Source organism: Salvelinus namaycush, chromosome 9 (assembly GCF_016432855.1).
Source record: "Salvelinus namaycush isolate Seneca chromosome 9, SaNama_1.0, whole genome shotgun sequence".
Lineage (NCBI taxonomy): Eukaryota > Metazoa > Chordata > Actinopteri > Salmoniformes > Salmonidae > Salvelinus > Salvelinus namaycush.
Genome location: NC_052315.1, coordinates 15,646,992 through 15,667,973, shown reverse-complemented (window position 1 = coordinate 15,667,973; position 20,982 = coordinate 15,646,992). Strand labels below are relative to the sequence as shown.

The window sequence follows — 20,982 nt, the reverse complement described above, 5'->3', positions numbered from 1 at the left end:
GACTATGACAAGAATCAGCTTTAATTTGTGCAAGTAAATAGAGCAAAGATTGCAACATGGTATACTGCATTTACAATGTACTGTAACTTACAACCCTCTGGTCTGCGCACTTAAACAAACACACTATGCACATAAAACCACATACCACTGACTTTTACAGGAACTGCTCTACAATAACAGGAAATTGCTCAAGTTTGCAGTATCAGTCCCTGACATAAGGTGACACCCACATCCTCCCTTGTACATCCTCTCTATGAGTCTGCGTTGTGTGTCCCCCGTCCTTATCATTAGCTCCATTTCACTCCTATTAGTCCAGACCATACCCCACCTCCCCACTGGTGATTTGGTAGAGAAGTCTTGAAATACCCCCTGCAATGTCAAAAAAGTACATCCTGTCTAGAGCTCAGTGGCTCCTGCCTTCCTCCAGGTCGCCCATAGAGGGATTGAAGCACACGTCCAGTTTGCGACGGAGACGGGCCCTGAGCATCAAGCGGCGTTTCACACTGGTTGAGGTGGACTCCTGGTACTTGAGCTTGGCATAGTAGTCTGAGAACTTGTTGAAGAGGAGAGAGATGGGCATGCCATTGAGAATGATGCCGAAGAAGATGCAGGAGAATGCCACCACGCGGCCAGGAAGGGATACGGGCACCACGTCCCCATAACCCACTTGGGAGATGCTCACCTGTAATGCAGGGTTAGAGGGACACACTCTCAGAGCTTGCCTTCCTTTGTCGTTGTCAACATGTTTTATGTTAATAATGACACTATGGTTATAACAGTAGTATGTAGTGGAGATAGCGTGGAAGGAAGTCTCAAGATTGAAGTATTAACATTACTGTAATTTACCTTGTTTGTGTTATTTGTGATATCTTGTTTTGACCTTTTGTTTTGTCCCTTAGAGGTAATGGCAAAATTAAACTTGTCCCTGAACAATTACTCTTGGCATATAGAGGTGGAAATGGTATGGAATGTCAGCTTCAATACAATAGACTAAGAAAGGAAGTGAATGTAAAAATTGGGAAGTTGCAGAATTGTGTAATACGTATCAAATGATCCATGAGGATCTGCAACAAAATACTGCTCTTCAACTTTCCCCACAAGTCCAAAATGCCGTGACAAGAACAGTATAATTGCAATTCAGTTTGTATTTCACATGTACTAGGATTACATCAGAGAGAACTAATCCTTTAAGTATTTAATCTGAATCTAAACTTGATATACAGTACATTGGGCCGCACACAAACATGATATGCTTCTCTGTTGTCACACAAGAGAAATGCTGGTTTGAAATGAGTTCTCACGGGTTTTATATAGGGGAAAGAGACGATTAGGGGAGGAAATAACATCCCTACGCAATATTCCCCCTGCTGGTGTCCAATATGCCCCTTGTCATTTTATATGTCAAAAGATAATTGGGGGAGGAAATAACACCCCTATGCTGAGTATGTAACTACACAGAGGGAGTGTTGGTTATTTCTCAACAATATGAAAAACAGTATTTATATTGTATTGGTCAAACAACATATTTTAAGGTTAGATGTAGCATCAAGGACAAAGTCAAGTAAGTCAACCAAAAGCTACATACATAGTATAATTTACATTCAAGTCTGAGTACAAGTTTGGGTACTCACCGTCGCCCACCACCAGGTATCAGGAATACTCCTGAATGGAGATCCTTCGACATCCCGTTCTACCGAATGCAGGAGGGCAGAGAACATGAAAATGCCCATGGCGATGAAGAGGAAAAGGCAACACACCTGCTGGTAGCACTGGCGCAGGGTGAACCCAAACGCCCTCATGCCGGTGGAGTGGCGGGCCAGCTTCAGGATGCGAAAGATGCGCATCAGCTTGACAACTTTGAGCACTTTGCTGACCTTGCTGACATGAGCCAGGGTTTTGAGATCTTCCTGGGCACTGAGGTCCTCCACATTGGCAAACGCTTCAAATATCAGCTGGATAAAGTAGGGCATGACGGCCACCAGGTCCACCAAGTTCAGGGAGCTTTTGACGAAGTGCTTTATGTCACAAGTGGTAACAAGGCGCATGAAGTACTCGAATGTGAAGAAGAGAATGGAGAAAATCTCTACCCATTCCAGGTAGGTCTTGCCAGAGAGGGTGTGGGTCCTCAGTTCCTTCACAGTGTTGAGGGTCATAGCCACGATGGAGATGAGCACCAGGAGGCTAGAGAAAACTGCAAAGGATTTGGCCGACAGCGAGGAGTAAGGGTTTTCCATCAGGTCCCAGAGGTCTTTGCGAATTCCACCCAGGAACATGGTCTTGTAGCCTTCCTCATCATGCTTTATCTCGATCTCCGCTAAGAGTTCCTTTTCCACCTTCAGATTGTCCCGGAGTTCATCCACCTTCTCCTCAAACAGGATACGGCAACAACGCTGGGTGTCGTTCCAGCTCAGGCCCCAGTACTGCATCTCCTCCTCGAAGTTGATAGGGCACAGTTCCTGCATCACCCACAGAACACCGCTGCTATAGAAGTGAAAGATGTAGTAAAAGAAAGTTGGGTCGCGATCGAAGAAGAACTCGTTGGTGAGCACCGAGTAGTCATCGCATAGAGTGAGCTGTTTGACGCGGTCTGTGCACAGGGCCAAGGAGCCTATTCGTGTGCGAGGGAATCTGACGGCCATCTTCTTGGGAATGTGAAAGACTTTTCCCCCTACGTTGATGTTAATGTTCTGTTGTGGTCTCAACGTCTCTTTTTGGTGTCTTGGGATCTGGCCCTCAGGAGCAGGGCTGTCCAGGTGTTCCAAAGAGTTCCATGGCTTAACAGAACTGCCCTGGGAGAAATAGAAGGCCTTTTCTTCCTCAATGGTCTGTGAGAAACTGGCTCCCAGCACATTGATGGTAGAGCGTCGCTCTTTCAGCTTAGTCTTTAGCTGAGCACTATTGGCATCCATGATACACTTTCAAGACACTTTTGTTGGTTTTCTGTGAGAGCTGGCTTTTAATTGTGCATAGAAACCAACCAGTCCCAATTGGGTTAACAATGTAAGAATAGCACACAAGAATATCAGAAAACACAAAAGAGAATTTACTCAGTTTCAACACTCAGAAGTGCGAGTCGTATCAACCAGGGTGCAGTCTTCATCAGACGTTAACAGAAGAACAAGGGAGGAAACACTGCCGGAAAAAAAGCTCCATCGACTCAGTGCAGCTTGCCGAGCCACCTGAAGCGTCTTATAAAAATCATCTAGGCCCAGTTATCCCATTCAGTGGCATTACTTCGTGCAGTACTTCTCAGTTGTGGTCCTGTAAGTCCAAAGGGCAACAAGGGGAAGAACAAAGCCTCCTTTCTTCCCCTGATGAGGACCGTTATGTGGGGAAGAAGAGTAAAAGTCATTTGAGCAGAAGATCCATGAGGCTCTGATCTAATCTCATTGCTGCCCTTCCTCTTTCTTAAAGCAGTTATAAATAGGAGGGACAAGGGGAGATTAGTGCACACGTTCATGTGGAGATTTTGAACTTGGAAGAGGACGCTGGCTTCAACACTTGCACAAGGCTGTCACTAACACTTTGTCAACTGCTCTTTCTAAAGAAATGTGGTTTCCATCCAGAACCAACCCACTCTACTTCCTAGACACTTCATGTTGATCCAAAAGTGGATAGGTTTAAGCAATTTGGTAGTGAGAAGATAAGTTTGTCTGTTTCCACAGAAATTTTAATTAGAAAGTCATTACAGGTCATAAAATACACTTGTACAGAACATGGTAGATGCCAGATCCACTTTGCCCTCTGATTTGGCTAATGAGGAATGTGTGCCTTCTTGCTGAAACATATCCATTCCTTTCAGATCTACACAAGTTCTTAGTGTAGGAACTAGGAGTTGCATCTGAACAGGGCCAGTCAGATCCCAGAGCCTAGTGTAGGGGCTAGGGGTTGTGTCTGAACAGGGCCACAAGTAATTTCTCTTACACTCACTGTATTGTTCTCTCACCGATGACATTTCACATCCTGAACCAGTTAACCAATCTTCCTCAAACAATGGCCGATGAATTTTCTTTATTCAGATTTGAATTATGGAAGTGGTATAATCTGCTCTAATTTAATTCTACCTGGGAACATTGTAGTTGACAGTTTGTGGCAAGATGAGGGGCAGAATGCACCCATAGATAGCAGTCATTGGTGCCAATTTGTTACTTGTTTATTATTTCACCTTTATTTATACAGGTAAATCAATTAAGAACAATGAGGTCATTCATTCATTCAATCATTCAGTAATCCCCGCCACCGTAATCCACTCTACTGGACCTGATTGTGCATCATCAGAAAACTACTTAACCTGGATGCCCTATCGCCTCAAAAGACTTGAGGTCAAAAGTCCAACAGTCACCTAAGGCTATACATTTAGAAGACAGCCATGCACAAGTGGGCTTAACTATGGTAATGTTTGATAGGTTGATGTTTAACTGCCCTGTGATAATAAAAGTACTACTCTAAGTGATCGCTTTACAATGCTTCTGTATCTTGTTTCCGACGATATCACAATAGTAATCCAAGGCTGCTTTATTACCTTGTTAATTTTCCTTGATCTGAACTAATAAGGAAGGGAATTAAGGCGCCGCTCTCCTCTCTGCTCATAATTCTTGTCATGCCTGGTTTAAAGGCAACCACATTACTCACTGTACAAAGCAATTGTACATTCAAAATGTATTGTCATTATTGCAAAAGCAGGATCAAGCCTTTTATCAATTAAGGTGATATGATATTAATAGCCAACCATGCAAGATAGCATATTAGTTAATGAAATCACCTCATGAATATGGAGAAAACTATTTTATTTCATTCCATTTCAATTAAATAAACTCAACTGTCAACAAGTAAAGATGAACTGAAAGACTATTCAAAAGTAACCACAAAAATGGTCAGGCTTCAATAACGGCAGTCCTTCCAAAAATAAATAGAACCTCCCTTCAAAACATAAATACAGTTCACTCAGTAGTTGAGAATCCCCCCCCAAAAAAGCCTAAGACTAAACACAGGACAACAAATAATTTACAATAATCAAACAAAGACAAACAATTGTTTTTCAATGAAGGCATAGCAACTGATCTAAACAATGCAGACCAGTACAAAAAATGACTCGATTACAGTGTTAAGTGAATACTCTACTTCAATGTCAGAGCCACATTCTACCCCCTTGTTGCCATTTTATATTAAAACACAACTCAACTTCAGTTGATCCCCAAACACCAGATAAGAGCAGAGATGCATGTAACTAGTAGCAGAATGTACAACCCATGTCTCTGTGTATGGCTGGGTCAGTTGTAAGGCTGGTACATTGTTTTGCATACACTGTATCAAATGTGGAGTGATAGATACATTGTGTGTGTGTATGTATATACATACACATATATACACACAATGTATCTATCTACATATTAGTCCAAATATGAATTACAAAACTTTCTTTGGACATAGTCAACTGAGTGCAAAGGGACATTGAGATGTCACAATGAAAGTGTATGTATGAGGGATACAGTACCCCAGATAGGCGGAGGTGTCCATCTGTAGCTAAATAACTGATATGCATGAGGACCGCCAAGGCTAGGGTCAATTCTAATTAAATTACAGTCAAGTTAGGAAAATCAATGACTTGGAAAAAAATTCACTGAAAATATTGTTCAAGTCAATTGTACAAGTCATTTTCTAGCCTTCATTGAAACTGAAGTGGAGAGCCACAGTCAAGCGGGAGCACTGCTGGACACCGGTCTCTCTTATGCAAGTGGCTTGGGACACTCAGTTGCTGTCCAAGTCCAGCTTTAGCAGAGTGTCCTGAGGGAAGAGATGGCTGTATTCTAAGCATATAGATCACATTCTTCACTTAAGCCCTTTAACAGAGGGCAGTCTGTCAGGTGAGGCACGGTTACGAGACACCAGGGTCCTTGGAGTCAATTAGATTACATTCATTTAATTCATCCTTTATTCATTTAAGGAACCCCAATTTTATTTAATTTAATTTATTCTTCATTCCCATTGAGATCTATCGGTTTTAACAGGAATCCCTTAAATAGAAGTTAAAACTCAACTTGATTGAATTTCATTAAAACTGAGACATTGCTCATAACGTCAAGTAATAAATTGTATTAAAATTCCTTCACTTGCTACATCGATTAAAAGTAAAAATGACCCATATTAGACGCTTCACTGGAGGAAATTATCCCCCCTTCATACTGTCGTGAATAAGCCCACTGACTCATCCTGTTCATTGGCAGGGCTTACCTTGATAGGACAAGTCTCAGGGGCAATGTATGAGTGGATCCTGGGACTCTTTCAGGGAGAAATCTTGGAAGGCGAGTGTCCTGGAAGGCTTGAACGCATCCCTCCACCACAACGCCACTCCCACCAACAGCATACTCAGGACCACTGGGCAGAATATAGAGCGGTTCATTTGAGGTAAGATTTTATATTAAAAAATAATAAAAGTACTGCCACTAATTTATAGTTTAAATGTGTTTGTAAATAAGTTAATACATATGTCTTATAAGCCATTGAGAGCTTTGGATTTTAAGGTTCTATCTGCAAAAAGATTCAGAGATAATTGGCTTTAAAGTTCAGAAACCTTCGTTGGTTTGAATAGTGTCAAGAGATTTTTATCTTGTATTCTTTTGAACATTAACGGGGGTATTTTGAGTACTATATTGGTAGAGAAAATTTAACAGAACAAGGCTGTCGATAATGAAATTCTGACCAAAATGCAGATAGAACATAGTCAGTCCCAAGCGATCGATATATTAGGCCTTAATTGTGTTCATATTTAAAATCATGCTTTACTGGCCAATCCTTAATATAGACATTTATACTGAACAAAAATATAACGCAAGAATTTCAAAGATTTGAATGAGTTACAGTTCATAAGGAAATCAGTCGATTGAAATAAATTAGGCCCTGCTCTATGGATTTCACATCACTGGGAATACAGATATGAATCTGTTGGTCAGATAACCCCCCCCCAAAAAAAAATTGGGCCATGGATCAGAAAACCAGTCAGTATCCGGTGTGACCACCATCTCCTTCGCATAGTGTTGATCAGGCTGTTGTGGCCGGTGGAATGTTGTCCCACTCTTTAATGGTTGTGTGAAGTTCCTGGATATTGGCAGGAACTGGAACACGCTGTCGTACATGTCGATCCAGAGCATCCCAAACATGCTCAATGGGTGACATGTCTGGTGAGTATGCAGGCCATAGAAGAACTGGAAAATGTTCAGCTTCCAGGAATTGTGTACCGATCCTTGCGACATGGGGCTGTGCATTATTATATTGAATGGCGGCGGATGAATGGCACAACAATAGGCCTCAGGATCTGGTCACAGTATCCCTGTGCATTCAAATTGCCATTGATAAAATACAATTGTTGTGCGTAGCTGATGCCTGCCCATACCATAACCCCACCGCCACCATGGGGCACTGTGCTCACAACGTTGACATCAGCAAACCGCTCGTCCAGACGATACTATACACGCAGTCTGCGGTTGTGAGGCCGGTTGGACGTACTGCCAAATTCTCTGAAACGACTTGAGGCGGCTTATGCTAGAGAAATGAACATTAAATTCTCTGGCAACAGCTCTGGTGGACTTTTCGCAGTCAGCATGCCAATTGCATGCTCATTCAATTTGAGACATCTGTGGCATTGTGTGACAAAACTGCACATTTTAGAGTGGCCTTTCATTGCCCCCAGCGCAAGGTGTACTGTGTAACGATCATGTTATTTAATCAGCATCTTCATATGCCACACCTGACAGGTGGATGGATTATCTTGGCAAAAGGAGAAATTCTCACTAACAGGGATGTAAATCAATTTGTGTACACAATGAGAGAAATCAGCTTTTTGTGCATATGAAACATTTCTGGGATCTTTTATTTCAGCTTATGAAACATGTGACCAACACTTTACATGTTGCATTTATATTTTTGTTTGTTTCTTGTAATAAAGAAATGTACACACCAGACTAAGTATGCTGTCTCAATGTGGAACTAAGGTACGTGTCAAACAAGGTCCATTGGCCGAATTCGGCCCGTGACATTTCTATCTGGCCGCGCAATGATTTGTATTGTAAATTCATTTTATGCCCACGATGCGCTGCATTGCACTACAAGTCACAGCAAGTACTGCCAACGTGATGCACTCAAAATGGTAGTGCATTGCCACACCACACACGAGCCAGCCAGTGCACTGTATCATGTCACTAATGGCACTTTCCAAGTTTCAGTTCAATGGGTCAATGCTGTAGCCTTCAGAAAATTTCATCTTGGTTGTCAAAAAGTTACTATAAAAAATTCGTACAGTGCAGTCGGAAAGTATTCAGACCTTTACTTTTTCCACATTTTGTTATATTACAGCATCCTAAAATTGATTAAATAGTCCCCCCCTCAATCTACACACAATACCCCATAATGACAAAGCAAAAACAAGTTCAGACATTTTTGCTAATTTATTAACAACAAAAAACTGAAATTTCACATTTATATAAGTATTCAGACACTTTACTCAGTACTTTGTTGAAGCACCTTTGGCAGCAATTACAGCCTTTGGCAGCGATATGTCATTGACAGAGCTCCTCTGTGGAGATGGGAGAAACTTCCAGAAGGACTACCATCTCAACAGCACTCCACCAATCAGTCCTTTATAGTAGAGTGGCCAGACAGAAGCCATTCCTCAGTAAAAGGCACCTGACAGACGTTTGGAGTTTGCCAAAAGGCACCGAAAGACTGAAGACCATGAGAAACAAGATTCTCTGGTCTGATGAAACCAAGATTGAAGTCTTTGGCCTGAATGCCAAGCGTCACGTCTGGAGGAAACCTGGCACCATTCCTACAGTGAAGCATGGTGGGGCCAGCATCATGCTGTGGTGATGTTTTTCAGCGGCAGGGGGTGAGAGACTAGTCAGGATCGAAGCGAAGATAAACGGAGCAAAATACAGAGAGATCCTTGATTAAAACCTGCTTCAGAGCGCTCAGGACCTCAGACTGGGGCGAAGGTTCACCTTCCAACAGAACAACCCTAAGCTTGAGAGGATCTGCAGAGAAGAAATGGGAGAAACTCCCCAAATACAGGTGTGCCAACAAAGTACTGAGTAAAGGGTCTGAATACCTATGTAAATGTGATATGTATTTCAAAAACTGAAATTTGTAAAAATAAAAAAAATAAAAAAAGAGAAAAAAAACGATTTAATCAATTATAGAATAAGGCTGTAATGTAACAAAATGTGGAAAAAGTCAGGAGTCTGAATAATTTCCAAAGCTACTTATATAGACACTAATAAACTACAAATTAGTGGCCAATGTGTACCTTAAAATAAAGGGTTATAGTTGTTTTGCATATAAACACCTGCTGTGTCTATATAAACCATAAGGCACTGACACATTTATATCACATATCATTTGAATCTTTCCTTACATCTGATTGATATGATATTTTGTACAGTTCCACAGATGAGATACACTGCTCAAAAAAATAAAGGGAACACTAAAATAACACATCCTAGATCTGAATGAATGAAATATTCTTATTAAATACTTTTTTCTTTACATAGTTGAATGTGCTGACAACAAAATCACACAAAAATTATCAATGGAAATCAAATTCATCAACCCATGGATTTGGAGTCACACTCAAAATTAAAGTGGAAAACCACACTACAGGCTGATCCAACTTTGATGTAATGTCCTTAAAACAAGTCAAAATGAGGCTCAGTAGTGTGTGTGGCCTCCACGTGCCTGTATGAACTCCCTACAACGCCTGGGCATGCTCCTGATGAGGTGGCGGAGGGATCTTCTCCCAGACCTGGACTAAAGCATCCGCCAACTCCTGGACAGTCTGTGGTGCAACGTGGCGTTGGTGGATGGAGCGAGACATGATGTCCCAGATGTGCTCAATTGGATTCAGGTCTGGGGAACGGGCGGGCCAGTCCATAGCATCAATGCCTTCCTCTTGCAGGAACTGCTGACACACTCCAGCCACATGAGGTCTAGCATTGTCTTGCATTAGGAGGAACCCAGGGCCAACCGCACCAGCATATGGTCTCACAAGGGGTCTGAGGATCTCATCTCGGTACCTAATGGCAGTCAGGCTACCTCTGGCGAGCACATGGAGGTCTGTGCGGCCCCCAAAAGAAATGCCACCCCACACCATGACTGACCCACCGCCAAACCGGTCATGCTGGAGGATGTTGCAGGCAGCAGAACGTTCTCCACGGCGTCTCCAGACTCTGTCACGTCTGTCACGTGCTCAGTGTGAACCTGCTTTCATCTGTGAAGAGCACAGGGCGCCAGTGGCGAATTTGCCAATCTTGGTGCTCTCTGGCAAATGCCAAACGTCCTGCACGGTGTTGGGCTGTAAGCACAACCCCCACCTGTGGACGTCGGGCCCTCATACCACCCTCACGGAGTCTGTTTCTGACCGTTTGAGCAGACACATGCACATTTGTGGCCTGCTGGAGGTCATTTTGCAGGGCTCTGGCAGTGCTCCTCCTGCTACTCCTTGCACAAGGGCGGAGGTAGCGGTCCTGCTGCTGGGTTCTTGCCCTCCTACGGCCTTCTCCACGTCTCCTGATGTACTGGCCTGTCTCCTGGTAGCGCCTCCATGCTCTGGACACTACGCTGACAGACACAGCAAACCTTCTTGCCACAGCTCGCATTGATGTGCCATCCTGGATGAGCTGCACTACCTGAGCCACTTGTGTGGGTTGTAGACTCAGTCTCATGCTACCACTAGAGTGAAAGCACCGCCAGCATTCAAAAGTGACCAAAACATCAGCCAGGAAGCATAGGAACTGAGAAGTGGTCTGTGGTCACCACCTGCAGAACCACTCCTTTATTGGGGGTGTCTTGCTAATTGCCTATAATTTCCACCTGTTGTCTATTCCATTTGCATAACAGCATGTGAAATTTATTGTCAATCAGTGTTGCTTCCTAAGTGGACAGTTTGATTTCACAGAAGTGTGATTGACTTGGAGTTACATTGTGTTGTTTAAGTGTTCCCTTAATTTTTTTGAGCAGTGTATATACATACACCATAAGAGATCTAAATATGTTGGATTAATTGCTAAAAACCCACCTATAAGTGAAAGGATTCCAGCATAGGTTGTATCAGACACCGCTGGGTCTGGAAGTGGGTGAGAAACGTCTATATAAAAAAAGCAAAATAACAATTCTGCAATGAAGTATATTGCATAAAATATACTAAATGGGAAATGTTTTGTACTGCTCATGTTTTTGCCATTGTTACTAACCTCGTGAACAAGAGCCAGTTGTTATACTAGATGTTGTACACACAATAATAAAGTAAATTATAGTGCCTTATAATAGAAATCGCAAAGCGCTTCATAAGCAAAAAGCAATATGCACAGAGTGTACAAAACATTAGGAGCACCTGCTCTTCCCATGACAGACTGACTAGGTGAAAGCTATGATCCACAGCTGATTTTCAGTTTCCCCACCTGACTCAGACCACTGCCAGACAGTCATAGAAAAATTATTGATTGAGAAATTGCCCTTTGCTAAGAAACCATGTTTCTTTTTGACCATTTATTAAAAACTAAAAACACAGTAAGGAACTTAATTGTTACCCAGAAATTATTTGATTGGGATAAAAACTGCTGCACTGAACCTTTCGCTAATAACCACCCTTCATTCCACTTCCGCATACTCACCTACCTGTTGGAGAAACGCAGGTGAAGCTGGGAGAGCCTGTTCCAGAGAAAAGGTCTGGCACACACTCATATGGACAAACTCTACTGGTATTTCTACCTACAGCAGAGCCTGGATACATAAGTGATATACCATCAGTCAAATAACATGACAAACTGGGGTTGAATCTAAGCGTTTTTGCCTTGGAAACATTATCACACAGTTCACTCCATGGGCTGAAAGAAACCTTTTGGTTGAAGAACTGGGTGAACTAGAACCAAGGCACCAGGGAAAGCGATATTGGGCAGGATGACTCTGAAGCGGCTGCCATTGTGCTTGTCAGCACTACAGATTGAGTGGGTGGCCTGTTCACTCCAGTATACATGTCCCTGATAGAGACGTGAGAGAGCAGTGAACAAACATTTGGCAACATCCAGAATACCACACTTCAGAGTGTATTAACTTTTACATTTCAGTCATTTAGCAGACGCTCTTATCCAGAGCGACTTACAATTAACGCATTCATCTTTAAAAAGCTAGGGGAGACAACCACAGCAGTCGTAGTAAGTCATTTTTCCCTCTGTGGTTGTTGATTATTGCTAGAGAACCATTTTCAGTTCTTGCCATAGATTTTCAAGTAGATTTAAGCCAAAACTGTAACTTGGCCATTCAGGAACATTCACTGTCTTCTTGGTAAGCAACTCTAGTGTATATTTGGCCTTAAGGTTATTGCCCTGCTGAAATGTGAATTAATCTCCCAGTGTCTGGTGGAAAGCAGACTGTACCAGGTTTTCTACTAGGATTTTGCTGGCTGGCTGTTTAGCTCCAACTCAAGTCCTTAACGATTACAAGCATACCCACAATATGATGCAGCCACCACTATATATGCTTGAAAATATGGCGAGTGGTATTCAGTAATGTATTGTATTTGCCCCAAACATAACACTTTGTATTCAGGACAAAAAGTTAAGTGCTTTGCCAATTTTTTTGCAGTATTACTTTAGTGCCTTGTTGCAAAGAGGATGCATGTTTCGGAATATTTTTATTCTGTACAGGCATCCTTTTCACACTGTCAATTAGGTTAGTATTGTGGAGTAAGTACAATGTTGGTCTATCTTCAGTGTTCTCCTATCACAGCCATTCAACTCTAACTTTTAAAAAGCCACCATTGGCCTCATGGTGAAATCCCTGAGCAGTTGCCTTCCTCTCTGGCATCGGAGTTAGGAAGAACGCCTGTGTCTTTGTAGTGACTGGGTGTATTGATACACCATCCAAAGCATAATGAATAACTTCACCATGCTTAAAGGGATATTCAATGTCTGCACACAGTGAGTCCATGCAACTTATTATGTGACTCGTTATTGATATTGGGCAAGATGACTAAAAACGTCTTCCATTTTGCTTCTCAGTACTATACTGACGAAGTTGATGGGCTGTTCACTCTAGTAAACACAGAGAAAAGTAAGGGAGCCGTGAGCAGCAGAGTGTATGGAACAGTAGTATTTCCACTGAAATGTCAAACATAATAATTGCTAACCCATTAGCTAACCTTTTTACGACACCAATAATCACAAAACATTGATGGATTGATCACAAAATAACACTGTTGAAAGAAACATATTTCTTAAACGCTGTTGAATATGGAGATAATACGGGGTGCTACTCTATAAACATTATTGGTTTGTGGGTAATTGTGTGGGTCACAGAATGGCTGCCCATGATTCTAGCCAGGGGAAAAAACAGTGTTTTTGATAGCCTACTGTAGATTTAGTATTGTATGTACAGTGCATAAGATTCACACATGCGATGCGATTCCTCCTTCTGTGTCTGTGGGGGGGGGGTCAAAGTTCTGTATCATGAGTGGGTGAACCTGCCTGCTGTTGGCCTAACTTGTTTATAGTTGTTTGCGCCAGTGACTGGCTGCCACACACAAACACATGTGCACTGGCTCCTCTTTTGCCCTCTGTCTTTCACACATTGATAGCGATCTGGAGCTTGCCATAAAGCACAGTGTACAACAGACCCTCCTCTCCTCAAGCCCCCACGTTTTTTTCTGATGTAGTACAAATTACTTACTTGCCATTACTTTAATGTTGCTTACACCTCATCGAGGACAGACTGAAGTAGAGCATGTTTCTGGTTTGGAATTGAGCCCCGATTTTAAATAAATAAATATATATATATATATATATGTAACAGTATAACTTTAAACCGTCCCCTCGCCCCGACACGGGCGCGAACCAGGGACCTTCTGCACACATCAACAACAGTCGCCCACGAAGCATCGTTACCCATCGCGCCACAAAGGCCGCGGCCCTTGCAGAGCAAGGTGCAACCCTACTTCTAGGTTTCCGAGCAAGTGACGTAACTGATTGAAATGCTACTAGCGCGTACCCGCTAACTAGCTAGCCATTTCACATCCGTTACACTCACCCCCCTTTCAACCTCCTCCTTTTTCCGCAGCAACCAGTGATCCGGGTCAACAGCATCAATGTAACAGTATAACTTTAAACCGTCCCCTCGCCCCGACACGGGCGCGAACCAGGGACCCTCTGCACACATCAACAACAGTCACCCACGAAGCGACGTTACCCATCGCTCCACAAAAGCCGCGGCCCTTGCAGAGCAAGGTGCAACCCTACTTCTAGGTTTCCGAGCAAGTGACGTAACTGATTGAAATGCTACTAGCGCGTACCCGCTAACTAGCTAGCCATTTCACATCCGTTACATATACACAATACACACACACATATATATATTACATATTGAACCACCAGCTTTCATATGTTCATGTTCTGAGCACGGAACTAAACGTTAGCTTTTTTACATGGCACATATTCCGCTTCTACTTTCTTTTCCAACACTGTTTTTTTGCATTATTTAAACCAAATTGAACCGGTTTCATTATTTATTTCAGACTAAATAGATTTGATGTATTATATTAAGTTAACATTAAATTAAAAGTGTTCATTCAGTATTGTTGTAATTGTGATTTACAAATGTATATATATATATATACATACATCACTTTTTTTTTTATCAAATACATTTTAAAATGTTTTTTTAAATGGCCCGATTTATCGGTATCTGCTTTTTTTGGTCCTCCAATAATCCGTATCGGTATTGAAAAATCATAAAATTGTCCGACCTCTAATCTAAACCCTGTGAAATCCCGTGCAAGTTGGAGACTAAGCACAAATTAGATCGGCCTACTAATTTATATATTTTAGACGTCATAAAAACAATTGAGAATTTTTTCAAATATTTCTTACAAATACCGTTTAGAATATGATTATGTAGTTGAGCCTGGGTGAATATACAGTAGGTCTCCAAGACCAATATTGAGAACCTCCAATCCAGCTTACCCCAACAAGGGCTCCACAGCCACTCCAGTGGGCATGGCAAGCCCTCCTATCAGGAGGCGTTGTACAGAGCCGTCCAGACGGGCCACGTCGATGGAGTGAGTGCCAGCGTTAGTCCAGTAGAGATGCTCATGGATCCAGTCCACAGCCAGACCCAGGACAGCACCATGGCTTTTCAACAGCAGAACAGGATCCAGGGGCTTCCCATCCATGGGGATCTACAGGATAGATCAAACAGAAACTAACATCTAGGCCTATTTCACAGAAAAATTACCTGTGGTCAACATTAATGCTATTATTAAGGGACAGATTCAGAAAGTGTTTTTAAACTGAGGTGTGTACCTGTAGATAGATCCTTGTCCAGGCCTTGCCCAGTAGACAGTGCGGTTTGCAGTGAGGGCAGCCATAGGCCCTGGTCCCAGTAAGTGAGCAGCTATCTCCCTGTACTCCATACCTGCAGTGTTGACCCGGGGTACCCCCTCAGAATTGCTCAACACCAGCTGAGCCACATCTCCTGGAGGTACACTCAAAATCAGTCCCAGCCACTCACCCAAGAATAACACAATTACATCAACAAGCACATTGAAGAGAAGGGCATCAATGAAGGTAGACAGATATGTACATCAAAAGAAAAACTTGTACACTGCTCTTACCAATATTACTTTGTTTATTAGCTTATGGTACTGGCAAGAGCAGTGTGCATGTTTTTCTCTTCTTTTAAAAGTTGCACTGCCATTTCCTGGCTGCTAAAATTCTAATAGTTCACCTAATTTCAGTTTGTGACAAAACAAGCATTCATTGTGTAGAGAATCATTGTAACATCTAAACCACTGAAATCTTTTCCATAACCAAAAATATTGTATTTTCAGCTGGTGTACAAGATTGAATATAAAAGATGCAAAAACTAAACTTAGGAACGGGAAGCATAGAAATAGCGCACAGTATTTCCTTAAAGCTACAATATGTAACTTTTTGTGCGATCCGTAACTTTTTGTACGATCCGACATTCTCCTTACCACGAGAATGAAAGATCCAGAAATAACATTTGTGTGAATTTGGTCGGATCGCATAAAAAGTTACATATTGTAGCTTTAAGGAAATACTTGATTCTCCCTTCACAAAGATGAAAGGCCTGGTAATCATTGCCAGGGTAATGGACTAACTTGCATGATCTGGTGTTGGATTTCTTATACTTCCTATTCACTAGAGAAATAGTCAACTACATTAATAACCCTGATCACAAAAAATGACTGCTTCGCTCAACACACCCCTTGTTCAAGCCCTCTGTTCCGCACACATTCACAAGGGCAGAAAAAAGTTACTTGCAGTAGATCATTGACATTCACATAAAATCCTGTTAGATAAAGGAAGCTGTCAAGTGGCGCAAATTCCCCACCTTGGACAGGTGGGTTGGTAAATATTTGAGCTGGGTTACAATTTGACAGGACCCAGATCCAAAAGGAAAATATTCAAAGAACTTATTGTACCCTAAGTCCTGGTGCAAACAAAAATCAAATCAAATGTTATTTGTCACACACACCGAATACAACAGGTGTAGTAGACCTTACAGTGAAATGCTTACTTACAAGCCCTTAACCAACAATGCAGGTAAGAAAAATAAGTGTTAGGTAAAAAAATAGAAACAAATAATTAAAGAGCAGCAGTGCAAATAGGGACAATGCAAATAGACTGGGTAGCCATTTGATTAGCTGTTCAGGAGTCTTATGGCTTTGGTGTAGAAGCTGTTAAGAAGTCTTTTGGACCTAGACTTGGCGCTCCTGAGCTGAGCTGTAGTCAATGAATAGCATTCTCACATAGGTGTTCCTTTTGTCCAGGTGGTAAAGGGCAGTGTGGAGTGGAATAGAGATTGCATCATCTGTGGATCTGTTGGGGCGGTATGCAAATTGGAGTGGGTCTAGGGTTTCTGGGATAATGGTGTTGACGTGAGCCATGACCAGCCTTTCAATGCTCTTCGTGGCTACAGGTGTGAGTGCTACGGGTCGGGAACAGCTGACGCTCTCATGCATGCTTCAGTGTTGCTAGCCTCGAAGCGAGCATAGAAGACATTTGGCTCGTGTCACTGGGCAGCTCGCGGCTGTGCTTCCATTGGAAGTCTTATAGTTTGCCAGCCCTGCCACATCCGACGAGCATCAGAGCCGGTGTAATACGATTCAATCTTAGTCCTGTATTGACTGACTGTTTGATGGTTCGTCGGAGGGCATAGCGGGCTTTCTTATAGGCGTCCGGGTTAGAGTCCCGCTCCTTGAAAGCGGCAGCTCTATGCTTTAGCTCAGTTGCCTGTAATCCATGGCTTATGGGTATGTACGTACGGTCACTGTGGGGACGACGTCATCGATGTACTTATTGATGAAGCCAGTGACTGATGTGGTGTACTCCTCAATGCCATCGGAAGAATCCCGGAACATATTCCAGTCTGTGCTAGCAAAACAGTCCTGTAGCTTAGCACCTGCGTCATCTGATCACTTGTTTATTGACCGAGTCACTGGTGCTTCCTGCTTTAGTTTATGCTTGTAAACAGGAGGATAGAATTATGGTCAGATTTGCCAAATGGAGGGCGAGGGAGAGCTTTGTACGAGTCTCTGTGTGTGGAGCAAAGGTGGTTGAGGTTTTTTTTCTTCCTTTGGTTGCATAGTTACATGCTGGTAGAAATGAGGTAAAACGGATGTAAGTTTCCCTGCATTAAAGTCCCTGGTCAATAGGAGCGCCGTCTCAGGATGAGCGTTTCCTGTTTGCTTATGTTCTAAAAACAGCTCATTGAGTGCGGTCTTCGTGCCAGCATTGGTTTGTGGTGGTAAATAGACGGCCACGATATAGATGAAAAAACAAAGTGTTGGAGAAGAAAGTGAAAGTGAAAACTCTTGGTAAATAGTGTGGTATACAGCTTATCATGAGATACTCTACCTCAGGTAGAGGTCGACCGATTAATCGGAATGGCCGATTTCAAGTTTTCATAACAATCGGTAAAAAAAATGTTTACACCTTTATTTAACTAGGCAAGTCAGTTAAGAACACATTCTTATTTTCAATGACGGCCTAGGAACGGTGGGTTAACTGCCTTGTTCAGGTACAGAACGACAGATTTTTACCTTGTCAGCTCGGGGATTCGTTTTTGTAACCTTCCGGTTACTAGTCCAACGCTCTAACCACCTGCCTTACATTGCACTCCACGAGGAGCCTGCGTGGAAGGCTGACTACCTGTTACGCGAGGGCAGCAAAAAGCCAAGATAAGTTGCTAGCTAGCATTAAACTTATCTTATAAAAAACAATCAATCTTAACATAATCACTAGTTAACTACACATGGTTGATGATATTACTAGTTTATCTAGCATGTCGTGAATTGCATAAGATGCGGTGCCTGTTAATTTCTCATTGAAGTGCTTACAGCCTACTTCGACAAACGGGTGATGATTTAACAAGCGCATTTGCGAAAAAAGCACTGTCGTTGCACCAATGTACCTAACCATAAACATCAATGCCTTTCTTTAAAATCAATACACAAGTATATATTTTTAAACCTGCATATTTAGTTAATATTGCCTGCTAACATGAATTTCTTATAACTAGGGAAATTGTCACTTCTCTTGCGTTCCGTGCAAGCAGTCAGGGTATATTTTATTTTTATTTCACCTTTATTTAACCATGTAGGCTAGTTGAGAACAAGTTATCATATGCTACTGCGACCTGGCCAGAATAAAGCATACCAATTCGACACATACAACAACACAGAGTTACACATGGAATAAACAAAACATACAGTCAATAATACAGTAGAAAAATAAGTCTATATACAATGTGAGCAAATGAGGTGAGATAAGGGAGGTAAAGGCAAAAAAAGACCATGGTGGCGAGGTAAATACAATATAGCAAGTAAAACACTGGAATGGTAGATTTGGAAGAATGTGCAAAGTATAAATAGAAATAATGGGGTGCAAAGGAGCAAAATAAATAAATACAGTAGGGGAAGAGGTAGTTGTTTGGGCTAAATTATAGATGGGCTATGTACAGGTGCAGTAATATGTGAGCTGCTCTGACAGCTGGTGCTTAAAGCTAGTGAGGGAGATAAGTGTTTCCAGCTTCAGAGATTTTTGCAGTTTATTCCAGTCATTGGCAGCAGAGAACTGGAAGGAAAGATGACCAAAGGAGGAATTGGCTTTGGGGACCAGTGAGATATACCTGCTGGAGCGCGTGCTACGAGTGGGTGCTGCTATGGTGACCAGTGAGCTGAGATAAGGCAGGGCTTTACCTAGCAGAGACTTGTAGATAACCTGTAGCCAGTGGGTTTGGCGACGAGTATGAAGCTAGGGCCAACCAACGAGAGCGTACAGGTCGCAATGGTGGGTAGTGTATGGGGCTTTGACAAAACGGATGGCACTGTGATAGACTGCATCCAGTTTGTTGAGTAGAGTGTTGGAGGCTATTTTATAGATGACATCACCGAAGTCGAGGATCGATAGGATGGTCAGTTTTACGAGGTTATGTTTGGCAGCATGAGTGAAGGATGCTTTGTTGCGATATAGGATGCCGATTCTAGAATTAATTTTGGATTGGAGATGCTTAATGTGAGTCTGGAAGGAGAGTTTACAGTCTAACCAGACACCTAGGTATTTGTAGTTGTCCACGTATTCTAAGTCAGAGCCGTCCAGAAGAGCCGTAAAGAGATCACTGTTTTACTATAGCATGTGTTCATATGTGCTATATATACACACACACACTGAATTCTTACTATTTATTGAATTACTGAAACCATAATTAAAGGAAATAATCATAGGTCCACTGTGTCTGTAAAAGGAACAAGTAGGAGTGAAGTTCTTTTGCCCTCTGCTGGTCTATGAGGATGAGAGCAGCAGAGCATGGTTGTGTTCAAATTAGACAAGTCCAGGGGGTCCCTGTTTCAGTCTGTATTCTTCCGTTTTCTGCCTAATGATATAGATGTAATAAAGTGTCAATAGTTCTCACCACAGTCGTCCTCGTCGCTCGCGTCAGCACAGTCCGGCGAGTGGTCACACCTCCAGGAGTGAGGCATACATTGGCCGTCCCCACAACTGAACTCAGAGCTGAAGCAAGTGTGAGGGGCCCGGGTCTGGCCAGAGGGACATGCGTCGGGACCCACATCCTGCCCAGCGGGGCAGTTGCCTGGCAACGCAGCTCCCTGTCTGCTCACAGAGGAAGGACTCGGCTGTACAGTTCTTATGACAGGATATGACTTATGACAGTTCTTATCCACAGTCGTCAGTGCCATCACAGCGGAAGAGGGATACACATCGCCTACTGCCACAGGCAAAGTCATCCTTCTTACATTGGAGCAAACCTGGGAAAGATGGAAGCCCAGAGGGCAATTAGTGGTCATGTACTTTAAATAAAAAGGGACTTACTACATTTTTATAAAGTCTGCATCTATTATTTTCAGAGGGGAATACAAATAAATGATCACATTAAACTGACTAACTTTCCGATGGGGTCATTTTTCCTTTTGTAAACTTTTTCTGATTACTGTAATGCTTAAATCCCTCTGGAATTTAAGCAAATGTTTCATTTGTGCAACGGCTTAGTGAATGTGGCCCATAGTGTTTAAGATTATGAAAGAGGCTCTTAAAATTGGATTGATGAAGAAATGTGCACTTCGTTCATACACTGACGTTGAGCATGTGTAACTTGAGCCCAACCCAGGTGGCAGAGGTATTCTCTTTCCCTTAGCTCTTACCACAGGTATCCTCGAATTCGTCAGAGCCGTCATGACAGTCCGCGGTGCAGTCACAAAGAGCACTCTGGGAAATGCAACCTCCATCTGTACACAGAAACCCTGGGCAGGTCCACTCCCCTGAAACACAGCCAAAATAAGAATATCTTGTCACAATTACAAAATTGTCATATGCAATTATTACCTCTCAATACATTTTATATACATGTGATCTGGATCATATTCATAGTGCACGGTAGCAAAACATTTTGGAATGGAAAACA

General features: G+C 42.4%; 2 protein-coding genes across 2 annotated transcripts; both read right to left on the bottom strand.

Annotated features, from left to right (window-relative positions):
* On the bottom strand, positions 1-3,709 carry LOC120053735 (potassium voltage-gated channel subfamily V member 2-like). The gene is made up of 2 exons (XM_039000950.1): positions 1,632-3,709; positions 1-682 (listed from the first exon to the last, which is right to left on the bottom strand). The coding sequence occupies exons 1-2, from the start codon at positions 2,907-2,909 to the stop codon at positions 404-406; spliced, it is 1,557 nt and encodes a 518-aa protein (XP_038856878.1). The 5' UTR covers positions 2,910-3,709; the 3' UTR covers positions 1-403.
* A 961-nt stretch (positions 3,710-4,670) lies between these two features.
* LOC120053393 (very low-density lipoprotein receptor-like) lies at positions 4,671-20,833 on the bottom strand. The gene is made up of 4 exons (XM_039000518.1): positions 20,723-20,833; positions 19,978-20,329; positions 6,232-6,375; positions 4,671-5,784 (listed from the first exon to the last, which is right to left on the bottom strand). Exons 1-3 carry the CDS (start codon positions 20,804-20,806, stop codon positions 6,248-6,250), a joined length of 564 nt encoding a protein of 187 aa, XP_038856446.1. The 5' UTR covers positions 20,807-20,833; the 3' UTR covers positions 4,671-5,784; positions 6,232-6,247.
* Positions 20,834-20,982: the final 149 nt, after the last annotated feature.

Bases quoted from the DNA above. Each gene is read 5' to 3' on its own strand.
- LOC120053735 (XM_039000950.1), bottom strand. From the start codon at position 2,909: ATGGATGCCAATAGTGCTCAGCTAAAGACTAAGCTGAAAGAGCGACGC. The intron at 683-1,631 runs GTGAGTACCCAA...CCTGCATTACAG, and splicing joins ATACCTGGTGGTGGGCGACG to GTGAGCATCTCCCAAGTGGG.
- LOC120053393 (XM_039000518.1), bottom strand. From the start codon at position 20,806: ATGGAGGTTGCATTTCCCAGAGTGCTCTTTGTGACTGCACCGCGGACT. The intron at 20,330-20,722 runs GTAAGAGCTAAG...CATCTTTCCCAG, and splicing joins CGAATTCGAGGATACCTGTG to GTTTGCTCCAATGTAAGAAG. The intron at 6,376-19,977 runs GTGAGAACTATT...TATTCTGCCCAG, and splicing joins GAGCGACGAGGACGACTGTG to TGGTCCTGAGTATGCTGTTG.